This window comes from Mobula birostris, chromosome 9, assembly GCF_030028105.1.
Source record: "Mobula birostris isolate sMobBir1 chromosome 9, sMobBir1.hap1, whole genome shotgun sequence".
In the NCBI taxonomy this organism is placed as follows: Eukaryota; Metazoa; Chordata; class Chondrichthyes; order Myliobatiformes; family Myliobatidae; genus Mobula; species Mobula birostris.
Window position 1 is genome coordinate 158,276,614 of NC_092378.1, and position 24,977 is coordinate 158,301,590.

Consider the following 24,977-nt stretch of genomic DNA (forward strand, 5'->3'; position numbering starts at 1 on the left):
CTGACTGCAGACAGACTGACCAGCCGGACTCTGACTCCAGACACAATGACCGACCGGACACTGACTGCAGACACAATAACTGACCGGACACACTGACCGACCGGACATTGACTCCAGACACACTGACCAACCGGACACTGACGGCAGACACACTGACCAACCGGACACTGACTCCGGACACACTGACCAACCGGACACTGACTGCAGACACACTGACCAACCGGACGCTGACTCCAGACACACTGACTGACCGGACACTGACTCCAGACACACTGACCCACCGGACACTGACTGCAAACACACTGACCGATTGGACACTGACTGCAGACACACTGACCGACCGGACACTGACTCCAGACACACTGACCCACCGGACACTGCAGACACACTGACCAACCGGACACTGACGGCAGACACACTGACCAACCGGACACTGACTCCAGACACACTGACCCACCGGACACTGACTGCAGACACACTGACCGATTGGACACTGACTGCAGACACACTGACCGACCGGACACTGACTCCAGACACACTGACCCACCGGACACTGCAGACACACTGACCAACTGGACACTGACTCCAGACACACTAACCGACTGGGCACTGACTCCGGACACACTGACCGACCGGACACTGACTCCAGACACACTGACCGACCGGACACTGTCTGCAGACACACTGACCGACCGAACACTGACTCCGGACACACTGACCGACCGAACACTGACTCCGGACACACTCACCGACCGGACACTGACTCCGGACGCACTCACCGACCGGACACTGACTGCGGACACAATGACCGACCGGACACTGACTCCGGACACACTGACCAACTGGACACTGATTCCAGACACTGACTCCGGACACACTGACGGACCGGTCACGGACTGCAGACACACTGACCGACCGGACACTGACTCCAGACACATTGACCAACCGGACACTGACTGCAGACACACTGACCGACCGGACACTGACTCCAGACACATTGACCAACCGGACACTGACTGCAGACACACTGACCAACCGGACACACTGACCGACCGGACACTGACTGCAGACACACTGACCACCCGACACTGACTCCAGACACACTGACTGACCGGACACTGACTGCAGACACACTGACCAACTGAACACTGACTCCAGACACACTGACCGACCACACACTGACTCCAGACAAACTGGACACTGACTGCAGACACACTGACTGACCGGACACTGACTCCGGACACACGAACCTACTGGACACTGACACCGGACACACTAACCGACCGAACACTGACTCCGGACACACTGACGGACCAGACACTGACTTCGGACACACTGATCGACCGGTCACGGACTGCAGACACACTGACCGACCGGACACTGACTCCAGACACATTGACCAACCGGACACTGACTGCAGACACACTGACTGACTGGACACTGACTCCAGACACTGACTCCGGACACACTGACCGACCGGACACTGACTGCAGACACACTGACCACCCGACACTGACTCCGGACACACTGACCACCCGACACTGACTCCAGACACACTGACCGACCGGACACTGACTCCGGACACACTGACAGACCGGACACTGACTGCAGACACACTAACCGACCGGACCAACCGGACACTGACTCCAGACACACTAACCGACTGGGCACTGACTCCGGACACATTGACCAACCAGACACTGTCTGCAGACACACTGACCAACCGGACACTGACTCCGGACACACTGACCGACCGGACACTGACTGCAGACACACTGACCACCCGACACTGACTCCAGACACACTGACCGACCGGACACTGACTGCAGACACACTGACCACCCGACACTGACTCCAGACACACTGACTGACCGGACACTGACTGCAGACACACTGACCAACTGAACACTGACTCCAGACACACTGACCGACCACACACTGACTCCAGACAAACTGGACACTGACTGCAGACACACTGACTGACCGGACACTGACTCCGGACACACGAACCTACTGGACACTGACACCGGACACACTAACCGACCGAACACTGACTCCGGACACACTGACGGACCAGACACTGACTTCGGACACACTGATCGACCGGTCACGGACTGCAGACACACTGACCGACCAGACACTGACTCCAGACACATTGACCAACCGGACACTGACTGCAGACACACTGACTGACCGGACACTGACTCCAGACACTGACTCCGGACACACTGACCGACCGGACACTGACTCCGGACACACTGACCGACCGGACACTGACTGCAGACACACTGACCACCCGACACTGACTCCAGACACACTGACCGACCGGACACTGACTGCAGACACACTGACCAACTGGACACTGACTGCAGACACACTAACCGACCGACACTGACTCCGGACACACTGACCAACCAGACACTGACTCTGGACACACTGACAGACCGGACACTGACTGCAGACACACTAACCGACCGGACCAACCGGACACTGACTCCAGACACACTAACCGAGCGGACACTGACTCCGGATACACGAACCGACTGGACACTGACTCCGGACACACTGACCGACCGAACACTGACTCCGGACACACTGACGGACCAGACACTGACTCCGGACACACTGACCAACTGGACACTGACTCCGGACACACTGACCGACCGGACACTGACGCCAGACACATTGACGGACAGGACACTGACTGCAGACAGACTGACCGACCGGACACTGACTCCGGACACACTGACCGACCGGACACTGACTCCGGACAGACTGACTGACCGGACACTGACTCCGGACACACTGACTGATTGGACACTGACTGCAGACACTCTGACCTCCCGACACTGACTCCAGACACACTGACCGACCAGACACTGACTGCAGACACACTGACTCCGGACACTCTGACCGACCGGACTCTGACTCCAGACAAACTGGACACTGCAGACGCACTGACCGACTGGACACTGACTCCGGACACACGAACCTACTGGACACTGACACCGGACACACTAACCGACCGAACACTGACTCCGGACACACTGACCAACCGGACACTGACTGCAGACACACTAGCCTACTGGACACTGACTCCAGATACACTGACTGCGGACACACTGACCGACTGGACACTGACTCCAGACACTGACTCTAGACACACTGACCGACCGGACACTGACTGCAGACACACTGACCAACTGGACACTGACTCCAGACACACTGACCACCCGACACTGACTCCGGACACACTGACAGACCGGACACTGACTGCAGACACACTAACCGACCGGACCAACCGGACACTGACTCCAGACACACTAACCGAGCGGACACTGACTCCGGATACACGAACCGACTGGACACTGACTCCAGACACACTGACCGACCGAACACTGACTCCGGACACACTGACGGACCAGACACTGACTCCGGACACACTGACCAACTGGACACTGACTCCGGACACACTGACCGACCGGATACTGACGTCAGACACATTGACGGACAGGACACTGACTGCAGACAGACTGACCGACCGGACACTGACTCCGGACACACTGACCGACCGGACACTGACTCCGGACAGACTGACTGACCGGACACTGACTCCAGACACTGACTCCGGACACACTGACTGATTGGACACTGACTGCAGACACTCTGACCTCCCGACACTGACTCCAGACACACTGACCGACCGGACACTGACTGCAGACACACTGACCGACCGGACTCTGACTCCAGACAAACTGGACACTGCAGACACACTGACCGACTGGACACTGACTCCGGACACACGAACCTACTGGACACTGACACCGGACACACTAACCGACTGAACACTGACTCCGGACACACTGACCAACCGGACACTGACTGCAGACACACTAGCCTACTGGACACTGACTCCAGATACACTGACTGCGGACACACTGACCGACTGGACACTGACTCCAGACACTGACTCTAGACACACTGACCGACCGGACACTGACTGCAGACACACCGAACAACTGGACACTGCCTCCGGACACACTGACCAACCGGACATTGACTGCAGACACACTGACCGACCGGACACTGACTCCAGACATACTTACCGACCGGACACTGACTGCAGACACACTGACCATACTGACCACCCGACACTGACTCCAGACACACTGACTGACCGGACACTGACTGCGGACACACTGACCAACCGGACTCTGACTCCAGACACACTGACCGACCAGACACTGACTGCAGACACGCTGACTACGGACACACTGACCGACCGGACACTGACTCCGGACACTCTGACCGACCGGACACTGACTCCAGACAAACTGTACACTGACTGTAGACAAACTGACCAACCGGACACTGACTCCGGGCACACAAACCTACTGTACACTGACTCCGGACACACTGACCAACCGGACACTGACTCCGGACACACTGACTGACCAGACACTGACTGCAGACACACTGACTACGGACACACTGACCGACCAGACACTGACTCCAGACAAACTGGACACTGACTGCAGACTCACTGACCGACCGGACACTGACTCCGGACACACGAACCTACTGGACACTGACACCGGACACACTAACCGACCGAGCACTGACTCCGGACACACTGACGGACCAGACACTGACTTCGGACACACTGACCGACTGGACACTGACTCCGGACACACTGACGGACCAGACACTGACTTCGGACACACTGACCGACTGGACACTGACTCCGGACACACTGACGGACCAGACACTGACTTCGGACACTCTGATCGACCGGACACTGACTCCAGACAAACTGAACACTGACTGCAGACACACTGACTGACCGGACACTGACTCCGGACACACTGACGGACCAGACACTGACTTCGGACACACTGACCGACTGGACACTGACTCCGGACACACTGACGGACCAGACACTGACTCCGGACACTCTGATCGACCGGACACTGACTCCAGACAAACTGAACACTGACTGCAGACACACTGACCGACCGGACACTGACTCTGGACACCCGAACCTACTGGACACTGACACCGGACACACTAACCGACCGAACACTGACTCCGGACACACTGACGGACCAGACACTGACTTCGGACACACTGACCGACCGGGCACACTGACGGACCAGACACTGACTTCGGACACACTGACCGACTGGACACTGACTCCGGACACAATGTCCGACCGGACACTGACTGTGGACACACTAACCGACCGGACACTGACTCCAGACACTGACTCGGGACACTGACTCCGGACACACTGACCGACCGGACACTGACTCCAGACACTGACTCCGGACAGACTGACTGACCAGACACTGACTGCAGACACACTGACCAACTGGACACTGACTCCGGACACACTGACCGACTGGACACTCACTGCCGACACTGACTCCGGACACACTGACCGACCGGACACTGACTGCAGACACACTGACCGACCGGACACTGACTCGGGACACACTGACTGACTGGACACTGACTGCAGACACACTGACCGACCGGACACTGACGCCAGACAGACTGATGGTCCGGACACTGACTGCAGACAGACTGACCAACCGGACACTGACTCTGGACACACTGACCAACCGGACACTGACTGCGGACACACTAACCGACCGGACACTGACTCCAGACACTGACTCCGGACACACTGACCAACTGGACACTGACTGCAGATACACTAGCCGACTGGACAGTAACTCCGGACACACTGACCGTCCGGATACTGACTGCAGACACACTGACCGACCAGACACTGATTCCGGACACACTGAGCGACTGGATACTGACTGCAGATACACTGACCAACCGGACACTGACTCCGGACACACTGACCGACTGCACACTGTCTCCAGACACACTGGACACTGACTCCGGACACACTGACGGACCGGACACTGACTGCAGACACACTGACCGACCGCACACTGACTCCAGGCACACTGGACACTGACTCTGGACACACTGACTGACCGGACACTGACTGCAGACACACTGACCGACCGGACAGTGACTCCAGACACACTGGACACTGACTCCGGACACACTGACTGACCGGACACTGACTGCAGACACGACCGCACACTGGCTCCAGACATACTGGACACTGACTCCGGACACACTGACCGACCGGACACTCACTGCAGACACACTGACCGAGCGGACAGTGACTCCAGACACACTGGACACTGACTCCGGACACACTGACCGACCGGACACTGACTCCAGACACACTGGACTCTGACTCCGGACACACTGACCGACCGGATACTGACTGCGGAGTTACTGACCGACCGGGCACTGACTCCAGACACACTGACCGATCGGACACTGACTCCAGACTCACTGGACGCTGACTCCGGACACACTGACTGACCGGACACTGACTCCGGACACACTGACTGACTGGCTACTGATTCTCCTTTGTCTATCCTGCTTGTTATTTCTTCAAAAGAATTCCACTAGATTTGTCAGGCAAGATTTTCCCTTGAGGTAGCCATGCTGATTTTAGCCCAGTTTTTCATGTGCCTCCAAGTATTCCGAAACCTGATTCTCAACAATTGACTCCAACATCTTCCCAACCCCTGAGGTCAGACTAACTGGCCTATAATTTCCTTTCTTCTTGCTTTCTCATTTGAAGAGTGGGGTGATATTTACAATTTTCCAGTCCTCCGGAACCATGCTAGAATTTAATGGCTCTTTAAAGATCGTTACTAATGCCTCTTCAACTACCTCTTTCAGAACCCTCGAATGTAGTCCATCTGCTCCAGGTGACTTATCTACCTTCTGACATTTCAGTTTCCAAAGCACCTTCTCCCTGGAACGGCAACGTAACTCACTTCTGCCCCCGATGCTCGAGTGTCCAGCTCACTGCTAGAGTCTTCCACAGTGAAGACTGATGCAAAATGCCTATTCAGTTTGTCCGCCATTTTCTTATCCCCCATTGCTACCTCTCCAGCTCTCCTGTGGTCCGCTATCTACTCTTGCCTCTTTTTTACTCTTCATGTATATCTGAAAAAAAAACTTTGGTATCTTCTTTGATATCATTGGCTACTTCTTTTTCTTTGGCACATATATATCCGGTGCTTTCTGAATTGCTCCCAGAAGCTCCAGCCGTTGCTGCTCTGATGTGATCCCTCCAGTGTCCACTTCCAATCAATTCTGGCCAGCTCCTCTCTCACGCCTCTGTAATTCATTTTATTCCACTGCCATAGTGATACATCTGACTTTAGCTTCTCCTTCTCAAATTGCAGGGTAAATTTTATCATTTTATAATCACTGTCCCTAACGGTTCCTTTACCTTAAGATTTCTAATTAATTCCTGTTCATTACAAGCACACAATCCAGAATAACTGATCTCCTACAAATTCCCTGTCTTGGGATACAGCACCAACCTAATTTTCCCAATCTACCTACATACTGAAATCCCCCATGACTATTGTAACATTGCCCTTTTGGCATGCATTTTCTATCTTCTGTTGTAATTTGTAGACCATATCCTGGCTACCGTTCAGAGGCTTGTATATAACACCCATCAGGGTCTTTTTATCCTTGCAATTCCTTAACTCCGCCCACTAAGATTTTACATGTTCCAATCCTTTTTAGACCATAAGACCATAAGACAAAGGAGCAGAAGTAGGCCATTCGGCCCATTGAGTCTGCTCCGCCATTTTATCATGAGCTGATCCATTTTCTCCTGTTTAGTCCCACTCCCCTGCCTTCTCACCATAACCTTTGATGCCCTGGCTACTCAGATACCTATCAATCTCTGCCTTAAATACACCCAATGACTTGGCCTCCACTGCTGCCGTGGCAACAAATTCCATAGATTCACCACCCTCTGACTAAAAAAATTTCTTCGCATTTCTGTTCTGAAAGGGCGCCCTTCAATCCTTAAGTCATGCCCTCTTGTACTAGCCTCCCCCATCATAGGAAACAACTTTGCCACATCCACTCTGTCCATACCTTTTAACATTCGAAATGTTTCTATGAGGTCTCCCCTCATTCTTCTAAGCTCCAAGGAATACAGTCCAAGAGCGGACAAACGTTCCTCATATGTTAACCCTCTCATTCCCGGAATCATTCTAGTGAATCTTCTCTGTACCCTCTCCAACGTCAGCACATCCTTTCTTAAATAAGGTGACCAAAACTACCCACAGTACTCCAAGTGAGGTCTCACCAGCGCCTTATAGAGCCTCAACATCACATTCCTGCTCCTATACTCTATTCCTCTGGAAATGAATGCCAACATTGCATTCGCCTTCTTCACTACCGACTCAACCTGGAGGTTAACTTTAAGGGTATCCTGTACGAGGACTCCCAAGTCCCGTTGCATCTCAGAACTTTGAATTCTTTCCCCATTTAAATAATAGTCTGCCCGTTTATTTTTTCTGCCAAAGTGCATAACCATACACTTTCCAACATTGTACTTCATTTGCCACTTCTCTGCCCATTCTTCCAATCTATCCAAGTCTCTCTGCAGACTCTCCGTTTCCTCAGCACTACCGGCCCCTCCACCTATCTTCGTATCGTCAGCAAACTTAGCCACAAAGCCATCTATTCCATAATCTAAATCGTTGATGTACAATGTAAAAAGAAGCGGCCCCATCACTGATCCCTGCGGAACACCACTGGTAACCGGCAGCCAACCAGAATAGGATCCCTTTATTCCCACTCTCTGTTTCCTGCCAATCAGCCAACGCTCTATCCACATATGTAACTTTCCCGTAATTCCATGGGCTCTTATCTTGTTAAGTAGCCTCATGTGTGGCACCTTGTCAAAGGTCTTCTGAAAATCCAAATATACAACATCCACTGCATCTCCCTTGTCTAGCCTACTGGTAGTTTCCTCAAAAAATTGTAATAGGTTTGTCAGGCAGGATTTTCCTTTAAGGAATCCATGCTGAGTTCTGCCTATCTTGTCATATGCCTCCACGTACTCTGTAACCTCATCCTTGACAATCGACTCCAATAACTTCCCAACCACCGATGTCAAGCTAACAGGTCTATAATTTCCTTTTTGCTCGAAAATTTCTTCTTTTTTGGAATATACCTGTCTTGCACATTCCTCATTTCTCGCATAAACTCCAGCCACTGCTGCTCTGCTGTCTTTCCCGACAGTGTCTCTTTCCAGTCAACTTTGGCCAGTTCCTCTCTCATGCCACTGTAATTTCCTTTACTCCACTGAAATACCGACACATCAGATTTTGGCTTCTCTTTTTCTAATTTCACAGTGAACTCAATCATGTTATGATCACTGCCTCCTAAGGGTTCCTTCACCTCAATCTCTCCAATCACCTCCGGTTCATTACACAATACCCAATCCAGTACAGCCGATCCCCTAGTGGGCTCAACAACAAGCTGTTCTAAAAAGCCATCTCGCAGACATTCTACAAATTCTCTCTCTTGAGATCCAGTGCTGACCTGATTTTCCCAATCTACTCGCATGTTAAAATCCCCCACAATTATCATAACACTGCCCTTCTGACAAGCCTTTTCTATTTCCAGTTGTAATTTGTAGTCCACATCCCTGCAGCTGTTTGGAGGCCTATAAATAACTGCCATCAGGGTCCCTTTACCCCTGCTATTCCTTAGCTCAACCCATAAAGATTCTGCACCTTCCAATCCTATATTACCTCTTTCTAATGATTTAATATCATTTCTTACCAATAAAGCCACGCCTCCCCCTCTGCCTACCTTCCTATCCTTCCGATACACGGTGTATCCTTGGACGTTCAGCTCCCAGAGACATGCATCCTTTAGCCAGGTCTCAGTGATGGCCACAATATCATACCTGCCAATTTGTAGCTGTACAACAAGATCATCCACCTTATTCCTTATGCTGCGTGCATTTAAGTACAACACCTTAAGACCAGTGTTTGATACTTTTTGCTTTGATTTCACTGCAACTTTATTGCACTGCAACTCATCCCAATGGCTACAATGGCTGGGATTTGATTTCATTTTTTACCAAATGAGCCCACGCACCGATTCTGCCTGTCTGCCTGTCTGCCTGTCCTTTTGATGCCACGTGTGTCCTTGGTTGTCAAGCTCCCAACTATAATCTTCTTCCTGGCACGACTCAATGATGCCTACATCATCATATCATACCTGCTAATCTCTAACTGTGCGACAAGATCATTTTCCTTATTCCTTAGATTGCATGTATTCAAATCCTTCATGCCTGTATTTGTCACTATATTCGATTTTGTCCCCATGTTACACTACAACTCTCCTCACTACACATTGGCTCTGCGTGACCGACCAGACACTGACCCACACCCCCCCACAGACGGTGTGAGTGTTAGGATGCCAGTGCAGATTTCCTGACTCCAGGGAGGAGCTGGGAGTGGAGTAGCGATGTTGCACTGAGGGCACTGCAGGCTAAACTGATGGGTCTAATGTACACTTTGTAATCCAGTGGTAGCCGACGCCTCGTTTCCCACAGGGCCTGTCATATTACGTCCGGGTGTCTGCGTACAACATGAAAGGCTGGGGTCCCCCGCAGAGCTCCACGCCGCCATCCGCTGCTCCTTCCTGTAAGTACCACAGACACGTGTAGATGTTTGAACCTCCTGTGAGCTGCAGGGTGTGTGACTGGATCCCCAGGTGAGAGATCAGAGCAAGGGCATCGCTCTATGCATGCCCGCGTGTGAGCTCACTGGGAGCAAATCACTCCACATCCTTTGCTCTCTCTCTCTGATCACAGTTCACCACCCACACATCGAACGTTGCTACCCACGTGTCGAACCACGTCACCCATGGCATCAAACCACGTCACCCAGGCGTCAAAACACACCACCCAGGTGTCGAAACACACCACCCACGTGTCAAACCACATTACCCACATGTCCAACCACACCATCCACGCGTCGAACCACACCACCCACGCGCCGAACCATGTCACGCTGCGTTGAACCACGTCATGCACGTGTCAAACCACGTCACCCACGTGTCGAACCACGTCACCCACATGTCGAACCACATCATCCACACACCTAATCTCACCACCCACACACCAAAGCTCACCACTCACTGTCATACCTTGCAAGCAGTTGTGGGTAAGTTTAAAAAAGAGATAGTAAACTGAAACAGCATGTTAGTAAAAGGGGTTTTATTTCATGAGAGGTGAAAAAATGCAAAAGCTGCTCAAAAGTTGTGAAGAAAGAAAGTATTTACAAATAGGTAAATGAACAAGTAATAGAGAAATAGCCAAGTTCGGGGACATCTCGGATTGAGAGAGGGAGGAGAGCAGCCAGATGTCTTGGTACATATTGGTACCAATGACGTAGGAAGGAAACGCAAAGAGGTCCTGAAAAGAGAATTTAGAGAGCTAGGTAGAAAGCTGAGAAGCAGGACCTCCCGGGTAGTTATTTCTGGATTGCTGCCTGTGCCACACTCCAGTGAGGGTAGAAACAGGATGATTTGGCAGATAAATGCATGGCTGAGAAGTTGGTGTAGGGGGCAGGGCTTCAGATTCTTGGATCATTGGGATCTCTTCTGGGGGAGGAAAGTGACATGTTGCACCTCAACCCAAGGGGGAACCAATATTCTCACGGGCAGTTTTGTTAGAGCTGTTGGGGAGGGTTTAAGCTAATTTGGCAGGGAGATGGGAACTGGAGTGAAGGGACTCAGGATAGGATGGATGGTAAAAAAGCAAAGATAGCGTGTAGTCAGACTGTCAGGAAGGGCAGGCAGATTATGGATATAATTGCAGCCTGCAGGGTCAGCACCAATGCATTAGGGATGCAGAATTAAAAAGAGCAGCAAATACAGCACTCAGAGTGTTATATCTCAATGCACAGGGTGTAAAAATTAAGGTGGATGGTCTTGTTGCACTTCTACAGATTTTCGGGTATGACGTTGTGGCCATCACTGAACCATGACTGAAGGAGCTGAATGTCTAAGGGTACACGTTGTATCGGACGGATAGGAAGGTAGGCAGAGAGGGTGGTGTGGCTCTGCTGGTAAAGATTAGCATCAAATCAGTAGAAAGATGTGACATAGGATCAGAAGGTGTTGAATCCTTGTGGATTGAGTTAGAAACTGCAAGGGTAAAAGGACCCTGATGGCAGGTATATACAGGCCTCCTGACAGTGGCTGGGATGTGGACCATGGATTACAACAGGAAGTAGAAAAGGCATGTCAAAAGGGCAATGTTATGATAGTCATGGGAAATTTCAATATGCAGGTGGATTGGGAAAATCAGGTTGCTGCTGGATCTCAAGAGAGTGAGTTTGTTGAATGCCTATGAGATGGCTTTTTCGAGCAGTTTGTTGTTGAGCCTACTAGGGGATCGGCTATACTGGATTGGTGTTATGTAATGAACCAGAGGTGATTAGGGAGTTTAAGGTAAAGGGAGCTTAGGGTGATTAGGGAGTTTAGGAGGCAGTGATCACAGTAAGATTGCGTTCAACTTGAAACTTAATAGGGAAAAAGTAAAGTCTGACGTAGCAGAATTTCTGTGGAGTAAAGGAAATTTCACTGGTATGAGAGAGGAGTTGGAGGTGCTGGCAGGGATGACGGCAGAGCATCAATGGTGTGAGCTTCTGGGAAAAAATGAGGAAGGTGCAAGATAGATGTATTCCAAAAATGAAGAAATAGTCAAATGGCAAAATAGTACAACCGTGGCTGACAAGGGAAGTCAAAATGAATGTAAAAGCCAAAGAGAGGGCATACAACGAAGCAAAAATTAGTGGGAAGACAGAGGATTGGAAAGCTTTTAAAACCCTACAGAGAGCAGCTAAAATAATCATTAGGAAGGAAAACATGAAATATGAAAACAAGCTAGCGAACAATATCAAAATGGATAGTAAAGGCTTTTTCAAAAATGTAACAAGTAGAGAGATGAGAGTGGATGTAGGACAACTAGAAGGTGAGGTTGAAGAAATAATAACAGGGGCCAAGGAGATGGCAGATGACCTAAATGAGTACTTTGTGTCAGTCTTCACTGTGGAAAACACTAGCAGTGTGCCAGATGTTGAAGGATACGAGGGAAGATAAGTGAGTGCAGTTACTATTACAAGGGAGAAGGTGCTAAAAAGCTGAAAGACCTAAAGGTGCATAAATCACCCAGACCAGATGAACTGCACTCTAGGGTTCTGAAAGAGGTAGCGTTAGAGATGGTGGAGGCATTAGTAATGATCTTTCCAAAATCATTGGACTCTGGCATGGTGCCAGAGGACTAGAAAATTGCAAATGTCACTCCACTCTTGAAGAAGGGAGGAAGGCAGCAGAAAAGAAATTATAGACCAGTTAGCCTGACCCCAGTGGTTGGGAAGATATTGGAGTCAATTGTTCAGGATGAGGTTGTGGAGTACTTGGTGACACAGGACAAGATAGGACAAAGTCAGCATGGTTTCCTTAAGGGAAAATCGTGCCTAATGAACCTGCTGGAATTCTTTGAAGAGATTACAATTAGGATATCCAATAAAAGTGGATAAGTCTCCAGGTCCGGACAGGATATTCCCAAGGATCTTGAGGGAAGTTAGTGTGGAAATAGCAGGGGCTCTGACAGAAATATTTCAAATGCCATTAGAAACGGGGATGGTGCCGGAGGATTGGCATATTGCTCATGTTGTTCCATTGTTTAAAAAGGGTTCTAAGAGTAAACCTAGCAATTATCGGCCCGTGAGTTTGACGTCAGTGGTGGGCAAATTGATGGAAAGTATTCTTAGAGATGGTATATATAATTATCCGGATAGACAGGGTCTGATTAGGAACAGTCAACATGGATTTGTGCGTGGAAGGTCATGTTTGACAAATCTTATTGAATTTTTTGATGAGGTAACTAGGAAAGTTGACAAGGGTAAAGCGGTGGATGTTGTCTATATAGACTTCAGTAAGGCCTTTGACAAGGTTCCACATGGAAGGTTAGTTAGGAAGGTTCAATCGTTAGGCATTAATATCGAAGTAGCAAAATGGATTCAGCAGTGGCTGGATAGGAGACGCCAGAGAGTAGTGGTGGATAACTGTGTGCCAGATTGGAGGCCGGTGTCTAGTGGTGTGCCTCAGAGATCTGTACTGGGTCCAATATTGTTTGTCATATATATTAATGATCTGGATGAAGGGGTTGTAAATTGGATGAGTAAGTATGCAGATAATACTAAGATCGGTGGAGTTGTGGATAATGAAGTAGGTTTTCAAAGCTTGCAGAAAGATTTAGACCACTTAGAAGAGTGGGCTGAAAGATGGAAAGCGGCTGGTGAGTGAGTTGGCCAGTGAAGGAGTGGAGCTTTGAGGCTTTGACTTAAGAGGCTTCGACGAGAAGAGGCGGAGGACAAACTTGCTCGCAGTTAGTCTTTACAATGTCTTCTGAGACGGTGAAGTGCCTCTCATGTGAGATGTGGCAGTCTTGGGGGAACGTCCCTCTCCCGCAGAGTCACATCTGCCAGAAGTGCATCGCTGGGCGACCTGGAAGACCGTGTAAGGAATCTGGAGCAGCAGCTGGATGACCTTCTACTCATAAGGGAGAATGAGGCAGTCACAGATGAGAGCTACAGGGAGGTAGTCACACCTAGGCTATCGGAAGCAGGTCGTTGGGTGACAGTCAGAGGGGGGAAAGCAAAGGTGAGCAGACAGGTAGTGCAGAGCACCCCTGTAGCCATTCCCCTGAATAATAAGTTTACCGTCCTGGATACTGTTGGCAGGGACGACTGACCAGGTGTGAGCCACGGTGGCAGGGCCTCCGGCACTGAGTCTGACCCTGTGGTGCAGAAGGGTGGGACGGAGAAGAGGAGAGCTGTCGTCATTAGAGACTCTATAGTCAGGGGAGCAGACAGGAGATTTTGTGGACGTGAGAAGGACACCCGCATGGTTTGCCTCCCGGATGCCAGGGTCCGGGATGTCTCTGACTGGGTGCACGACATCCTGGTACAAGAGGGAAAGCAACCAGAACTCGTGATACATGTTGGTATCAACGACATAGGCAGGAAGAGGGATGAGGTCCTGAAGTGTGAGTTTCAGGAACTAGGCAGAAGGCTGAAGAACAGGACCTCATGGGTGACGTTCTCAGGATTGCTGCCAGTGCTACGTGACAGAGATGGTAAGAATTGGAGGAGATGGCAGTTGAATGCGTGGCTGAGGAGTTGGTGCAGGGAGCAGGGTTTTAGATTTTTAGATCATTGGGATCTCTTCTGGGGAAGGTGGGACCTGTACAGATTGGATAGGTTGCACCTGAACTCGAGGGGGACCAATATCCTTGCAGGTAGGTTTGCTAGCATGGTTCGGGAGGGTTTAAACTAATTTGCGAGGGGGATGGGACCCAGAGCGATAGAGCAGTGAAGGAAGTGCATGGAGTAAAGCCAGATCTAACATATAGAGAGGCTTTGAGGAAAGAGAAGCAGAATAAACAGTGTAAAGACAGTAAGGTAGAAGGGCTGAAATGTGTGTACCTCAATGCAAGAAGCATCAGGAACAAAGGTGATGAACTGAGAGCTTGGATACATACATGGAATTATGATGTAGTGACCATTACAGAGACTTGGCTGGCACCAGGGCAGGAATGGATTCTCAATATTCCTGGATTTCAGTGCTTTAAAAGGGATAGAGAGGGGGAAAAAGGGGAGGAGGGGTGGCATTACTGTACAGGGATACTATTACAGCTACAGAAAGGGTGGGTAATGTAGCAGGATCCTCTTTTGAGTCAATATGGGTGGAAGTAGGGAACAGGAAGGGAGCAGTTACTCTATTGGGGGTATTCTATAGGCCCCCTGGTAGCAGCAGAGATACAGAGGAGCAGATTGGGAGGCAGATTTTGGAAAGCTGCACAAATAACAGGGTTGTTATCATGAGTGACTTTAACTTCCCTAATATTGATTGGCACCTGATTAGTTCCAAGGGTTTAGATGGGGCAGAGTTTGTTAAGTGTGTCCAGGACGGATTCCTGTCACAGTATGTGGACAGGCCGACTAGGGGGAATGCCATACTAGATCTAGTACTAGGTAATGAACCGGGTCAGGTCACAGATCTCTCAGTGGGTGAGCATCTGGGGGACAGTGACCACCGCTCCCTGGCCTTTAGCATTATCATGGAAAAGGATAGAATCAGAGAGGAGAGGAAAACCTTTAATTGGGGAAGGGCAAATTATGAGGCTATAAGACCAATCACACCACCCACACGCTGAGCCACGTCACCCACACGCGAATCACACCACCCACACGCTTACCCACGTCACCCACACACCGACCCACGTCACCCACACAGCGAATCACACCACCCACGCACTGACCCACGTCACCCACACACCGACCCACGTCACCCACACAGCGAATCACACCACCCACGCACTGACCCACGTCACCCACACAGTGAATCACACTGCTCACACCCCGGCCGATATCACCCACACAGCGAATCACACCACCCACTCGCTGACCCACGTCACCCACACACCGACCCACGTCACCCACACAGCGAATCACACCACCCACACACTGACCCACATCACCCACACACTGACCCACATCACACGAACATCGAACCACGTCACCCACACAGTGAATCACACCACCCACATGCTGACCCACGTCACCCACACACCAACCCACGTCACCCACACGCGAATCACACCACCCACACACAGACCCACGTCACCTACACGCGAATCACACCACCCACACACAGACCCACGTCACCCACACACCGACCCATGTCACATGAACATCGAACCATGTCACCCACACAGTGAATCACACTGCCCACACCCCGGCCGACGTCACCCATACAGCGAATCACACCACCCACCTGCTGACCCATGTCACCCACACACCGACCCACGTCACCCACACGCGAATCACACCACCCACGCACAGACCCACGTCACCCACACACAAACCCACGTCACACGAACACCGAACCACATCACCCACACAGTGAATCACACTGCCCACACCCCAGCCGACGTCACCCATACAGCGAATCACACCACCTGCTCACTGACCCACGTCACCCACAAAGCGAATCACACGACCCACACGCTGACCCACGTCACCTACACACCAACCCACGTCACCTACACACCGACCCACGTCACCCACAAAGCGAATCACACCACCCACATGCTGACCCACGTCACCCACACAGCGAATCACACCACCCACGCACTGACCCACGTCACCCACACACCGACCCACGTCACCCACACAGTGAATCACACTGCTCACACCCCGGCCGACATCACCCATACAGCGAATCACACCACCCACTCGCTGACCCACGTCACCCACACACCGACCCACGTCACCCACACAGCGAATCACACCACCCACACACTGACCCACATCACCCACACACTGACCCACATCACACGAACATCGAACCACGTCACCCACACAGTGAATCACACCACCCACATGCTGACCCACGTCACCCACACACCAACCCACGTCACCCACAAAGCGAATCACACGACCCACACGCTGACCCACGTCACCTACACACCGACCCACGTCACCCACAAAGCAAATCACACCACCCACACCCCGACCCACGTAACCCACAGAGCGAATCACACCACCCACACCCTGACCCACATCACCCAGACAGTGAATCACACCACCCACACGCTGACCCACGTCACCCAAACAGCGAATCACACCACCCACACACCGACCCATATCACACGAATATTGAACCACATCACCCACACAGTGAATCACACCACCCACACGCCGACCCACGTCACCCACACTCCGACCCACGTCACCCACACAGCGAATCACACCACACACACACTGACCAACGTCACCCACACAGCAAATCACACCACCCACACCCGGATCCATGTCACCCACATCACCCACAAAGCGAATCACACCACACACATGCTGACCCACGTAACCCACACAGCGAATCACACCACCCACACCCCGACCCACGTCACCCACACCCCGACCCACGTCACCCACACACCGACCCACGTCACCCACACCCCGACCCACGTAACCCACAGAGCGAATCACACCACCCACATCACCCACACAGCGAATCACACCGCCCACACACAGACCCACGTCACCCACACAGTGAATCACACCATCCACACGTTGACCCACGTCACCCACACCCCGACCCACGTCACACACACACCAAACCACGTCACACGAACATCGAACCACGTCACCCACACAGTGAATCACACCACGCACACGCTGACACACGTCACCCACACAGCGAATCATACCACCCACACGCTGACCCACGTCACAAACACCCCAACCCACATCACCCACACAACGAATCACACCACCCACACGACGACCCACGTCACCCACACTCCGACCCACGTCACCCACAAAGCGAATCACACGACCCACACGCTGACCCACGTCACCTACACACCAACCCACGTCACCTACACACCGACCCACGTCACCCACAAAGCAAATCACACCACCCACATGCTGACCCACGTCACCCACACAGCGAATCACACCACCCACACCCCGACCCACCTAACCCACAGAGCGAATCACACCACCCACAACCCGACCCACATCACCCACACAGCGAATCACACCACCCACACACAGACCCACGTCACCCACACATTGAATCACACCACCCACACGCTGACCCACGTCAACCACACCCCGACCCACGTCACCCACACAGCGAATCACACCACACACACACTGACCAACGTCACCCACACAGCAAATCACACCACCCACACCCGGATCCATGTCACCCACATCACCCACAAAGCGAATCACACCACACACATGCTGACCCACGTCACCCACACAGCGAATCACACCACCCACACCCCGACCCACGTCACCCACACACCGACCCACGTCACCCACACCCCGACCCACGTAACCCACAGAGCGAATCACACCACCCACATCACCCACACAGCGAATCACACCGCCCACACACAGACCCACGTCACCCACACAGTGAATCACACCATCCACACGTTGACCCACGTCACCCACACCCCGACCCACGTCACACACACACCAAACCACGTCACACGAACATCGAACCACGTCACCCACACAGTGAATCACACCACGCACACGCTGACACACGTCACCCACACAGCGAATCATACCACCCACACGCTGACCCACGTCACAAACACCCCAACCCACATCACCCACACAACGAATCACACCACCCACACGACGACCCACGTCACCCACACTCCGACCCACGTCACCCACAAAGCGAATCACACGACCCACACGCTGACCCACGTCACCTACACACCAACCCACGTCACCTACACACCGACCCACGTCACCCACAAAGCAAATCACACCACCCACATGCTGACCCACGTCACCCACACAGCGAATCACACCACCCACACCCCGACCCACCTAACCCACAGAGCGAATCACACCACCCACACACCAACCCACGTCACACGAACATCGAACCACGTCACCCAGAGAGTGAATCACACTACCCACTCGCTGACCCATGTCACCCACACAGTGAACCACACCGCCAACACGCCGACCCACGTCACCCACACTCCGACCCACGTCAACCACACAGCGAATCACACGACCCACACGCTGACCCACGTCACCTACACACCAACCCACGTCACCTACACACAGACCCACGTCACCCACACATTGAATCACACCACCCACACGCTGACCCATGTCAACCACACCCCGACCCACGTCACCCACACACCAACCCACGTCACACGAACATCGAACTACGTCACCCATACAGTGAATCACACCACCCACACGCTGCCACACGTCACAAACACCCCAACCCATATCACCCACACAGCGAATCACACCACCCACACGCTGACCCACGTCACCCACAAGGCAAATCACATCACCCACACACCAACCCACGTCACCCACACAGCGAATCGCACCACCCACACACAGACCCTCGTCACCCACACAGCGAATCACACCACCCACACACTGACCAACGTCACCCACACAGCAAATCACACCACCCACACCCGGACCCATGTCACCCACACACCGACCCACGTCACCCACAAAGCGAATCACACCACCCACATGCTGACCCACGTCACCCACACAGCGAATCACACCACCCACACCCCGACCCACGTCACCCACACACCGACCCACGTCATCAACACCCCGACCCACGTAACCCACAGAGCGAATCACACCACCCACATCACCCACACAGCGAATCACACCGCCCACACACAGACCCACGTCACCCACACAGTGAATCACACCACCCACACGCTGACCCACGTCACCCACACCCCGACCCACGTCACACGAACATCGAACCATGTCACCCACACAGTGAATCACACCACGCACACGCTGACACACGTCACCCACACAGCGAATCACACCACCCACACACTGACCCACGTCACAAACACCCCAACCCACATCACCCACACAGCGAATCACACCACCCACACGCTGACCCACGTCACCCACACACCAACCCACGTCACACGAACACCGAACCACGTCACCCACACAGTGAATCACACTGCCCACACCACGGCCGACGTCACCCATACAACGAATCACACCACCCACTCGCTGAACCACGTCACCCACACAGCGAATCACACCACCCACACACCAACCCACGTCACACGAACATCGAACCACGTCACCCAGAGAGCGAATCACACTACCCACTCGCTGACCCATGTCACCCACACAGTGAATCACACCACCTACACGCCGACCCACGTCACCCACACTCCGACCCACGTCACCCACACAGCGAATCACACCACGCACACACTGACCCACGTCACCCACACTCCGACCCACGTCACCCACAAAGCGAATCACACGACCCACACGCTGACCCACGTCACCTACACACCAACCCACGTCACCTACACACCGACCCACGTCACCCACACAGCGAATGACACCACCCACACGCTGACCCACGTCACCCACACACCGACCCACGTCACCCACACAGCGAATCTCACCACCCACACACAGACCCACGTCACCCACACAGCGAATCACACCACCCACACCCCGACCCACGCCACATTCACAGCGAATCACATCACCCACACGCTGACCCACGTCACCCGCACGCCGACCCACGTCACACGAACATCAAACCACGTCACCCACACAGCGAATCACACCACCCACACACTGACCCACGTAAACCACACCCCGACCCACGTCACCCACACACCAACCCACGTTACCCACACCCCGACCCACGTAACCCACAGAGCGAATCACACCACCCACATCACCCACACAGCGAATCACACTGCCCACACACAGACCCACGTCACCCACACAGTGAATCACACCACCCACACGTTGACCCACGTCACCCACACCCCGACCCACGTCACACACACACCAAACCACGTCACACGAACATCGAACCACGTCACCTACACAGTGAATCACACCACGCACACGCTGACACACGTCACCCACACAGCGAATCATACCACCCGCACGCTGACCCACGTCACAAACACCCCAACCCACATCACCCACACAACGAATCACACCACCCACACGACGACCCACGTCACCCACACTCCGACCCACGTCACCCACAAAGCGAATCACACGACCCACACGCTGACCCACGTCACCTACACACCAACCCACATCACCCACACAGCGAATCACACCACCCACACCCCGACCCACGTCACCCACACACCGACCCACGTCACCCACACCCCGACCCACGTAACCCACAGAGCGAATCACACCACCCACATCACCCACACAGCGAATCACACCGCCCACACACAGACCCACGTCACCCACACAGTGAATCACACCATCCACACGTTGACCCACGTCACCCACACCCCGACCCACGTCACACACACACCAAACCACGTCACACGAACATCGAACCACGTCACCCACACAGTGAATCACACCACGCACACGCTGACACACGTCACCCACACAGCGAATCATACCACCCACACGCTGACCCACGTCACAAACACCCCAACCCACATCACCCACACAACGAATCACACCACCCACACGACGACCCACGTCACCCACACTCCGACCCACGTCACCCACAAAGCGAATCACACGACCCACACGCTGACCCACGTCACCTACACACCAACCCACGTCACCTACACACCGACCCACGTCACCCACAAAGCAAATCACACCACCCACATGCTGACCCACGTCACCCACACAGCGAATCACACCACCCACACCCCGACCCACCTAACCCACAGAGCGAATCACACCACCCACAACCCGACCCACATCACCCACACAGCGAATCACACCACCCACACACAGACCCACGTCACCCACACATTGAATCACACCACCCACACGCTGACCCACGTCAACCACACCCCGACCCACGTCACCCACACACCAACCCACGTCGCTCGAACATCGAACTACGTCACCCACACAGTGAATCACACCACCCACACGCTGCCACACGTCACAAACACCCCAACCCATATCACCCACACAGCGAATCACACCACCCACACGCTGACCCACGTCACCCACAAAGCGAATCACACCACCCACACGCTGACCCACGTCACCCACACAGCGAATCACATCACCCACACACCAACCCACGTCACCCACACAGCGAATCACACCACCCACACAGAGACCCTCGTCACCCACACAGCGAATCACACCACCCACACCCCGACCCACGTAACCCACAGAGCGAATCACACCACCCACACCCCGACCCACGTCACCCACACAGTGAATCACACCACCCACATGCTGACCCACGTCACCCACACCCGGACCCGCGTCACCCACACACCAACCCACGTCACACGAACATCGAACCACGTCACCCACACACCAACCCACGTCACACGAACATCGAACCACGTCACCCACACAGTGAATCACAACACCCACACGCTGACACACGTCACCCACACAGCTAATCACACCACCCACACGCTGACCCATGTCACAAACACCCCAACCCACATCACCCACACAGCGAATCACACCACCCACACGCTGACCCACGTCACCCACACAGCGAATCACACCACCCACTCGCTGAACCACGTCACCCACACAGCGAATCACACCACCCACACACTGACCCACGTAAACCACACACCGACCCACGTCACCCACACACCAACCCACGTCACACGAACATCGAACCACGTCACCCAGAGAGTGAATCACACTACCCACTCGCTGACCCATGTCACCCACACAGTGAACCACACCGCCAACACGCCGACCCACGTCACCCACACTCCGACCCACGTCAACCACACAGCGAATCACACGACCCACACGCTGACCCACGTCACCTACACACCAACCCACGTCACCTACACACAGACCCACGTCACCCACACATTGAATCACACCACCCACACGCTGACCCATGTCAACCACACCCCGACCCACGTCACCCACACACCAACCCACGTCACACGAACATCGAACTACGTCACCCATACAGTGAATCACACCACCCACACGCTGCCACACGTCACAAACACCCCAACCCATATCACCCACACAGCGAATCACACCACCCACACGCTGACCCACGTCACCCACAAGGCAAATCACATCACCCACACACCAACCCACGTCACCCACACAGCGAATCGCACCACCCACACACAGACCCTCGTCACCCACACAGCGAATCACACCACCCACACACTGACCAACGTCACCCACACAGCAAATCACACCACCCACACCCGGACCCATGTCACCCACACACCGACCCACGTCACCCACAAAGCGAATCACACCACCCACATGCTGACCCACGTCACCCACACAGCGAATCACACCACCCACACCCCGACCCACGTCACCCACACACCGACCCACGTCATCAACACCCCGACCCACGTAACCCACAGAGCGAATCACACCACCCACATCACCCACACAGCGAATCACACCGCCCACACACAGACCCACGTCACCCACACAGTGAATCACACCACCCACACGCTGACCCACGTCACCCACACCCCGACCCACGTCACACGAACATCGAACCATGTCACCCACACAGTGAATCACACCACGCACACGCTGACACACGTCACCCACACAGCGAATCACACCACCCACACACTGACCCACGTCACAAACACCCCAACCCACATCACCCACACAGCGAATCACACCACCCACACGCTGACCCACGTCACCCACACACCAACCCACGTCACACGAACACCGAACCACGTCACCCACACAGTGAATCACACTGCCCACACCACGGCCGACGTCACCCATACAACGAATCACACCACCCACTCGCTGAACCACGTCACCCACACAGCGAATCACACCACCCACACACCAACCCACGTCACACGAACATCGAACCACGTCACCCAGAGAGCGAATCACACTACCCACTCGCTGACCCATGTCACCCACACAGTGAATCACACCACCTACACGCCGACCCACGTCACCCACACTCCGACCCACGTCACCCACACAGCGAATCACACCACGCACACACTGACCCACGTCACCCACACTCCGACCCACGTCACCCACAAAGCGAATCACACGACCCACACGCTGACCCACGTCACCTACACACCAACCCACGTCACCTACACACCGACCCACGTCACCCACACAGCGAATGACACCACCCACACGCTGACCCACGTCACCCACACACCGACCCACGTCACCCACACAGCGAATCTCACCACCCACACACAGACCCACGTCACCCACACAGCGAATCACACCACCCACACCCCGACCCACGCCACATTCACAGCGAATCACATCACCCACACGCTGACCCACGTCACCCGCACGCCGACCCACGTCACACGAACATCAAACCACGTCACCCACACAGCGAATCACACCACCCACACACTGACCCACGTAAACCACACCCCGACCCACGTCACCCACACACCAACCCACGTTACCCACACCCCGACCCACGTAACC

At 53.6% G+C, this 24,977-nt stretch overlaps 1 protein-coding gene across 1 annotated transcript in view; it reads left to right on the plus strand.

Annotated features, from left to right (window-relative positions):
- Positions 1-24,977, plus strand: part of LOC140203504 (ankyrin-repeat and fibronectin type III domain-containing 1-like) — a 281,359-nt gene that overhangs the window by 26,671 nt on the left and 229,711 nt on the right. Inside the window, exon 6 of the mRNA XM_072269592.1 lies at positions 10,487-10,577. Coding sequence (XP_072125693.1) covers positions 10,487-10,577 — 91 coding nt within the window. The remainder of the gene's footprint in view (positions 1-10,486; positions 10,578-24,977) is intronic.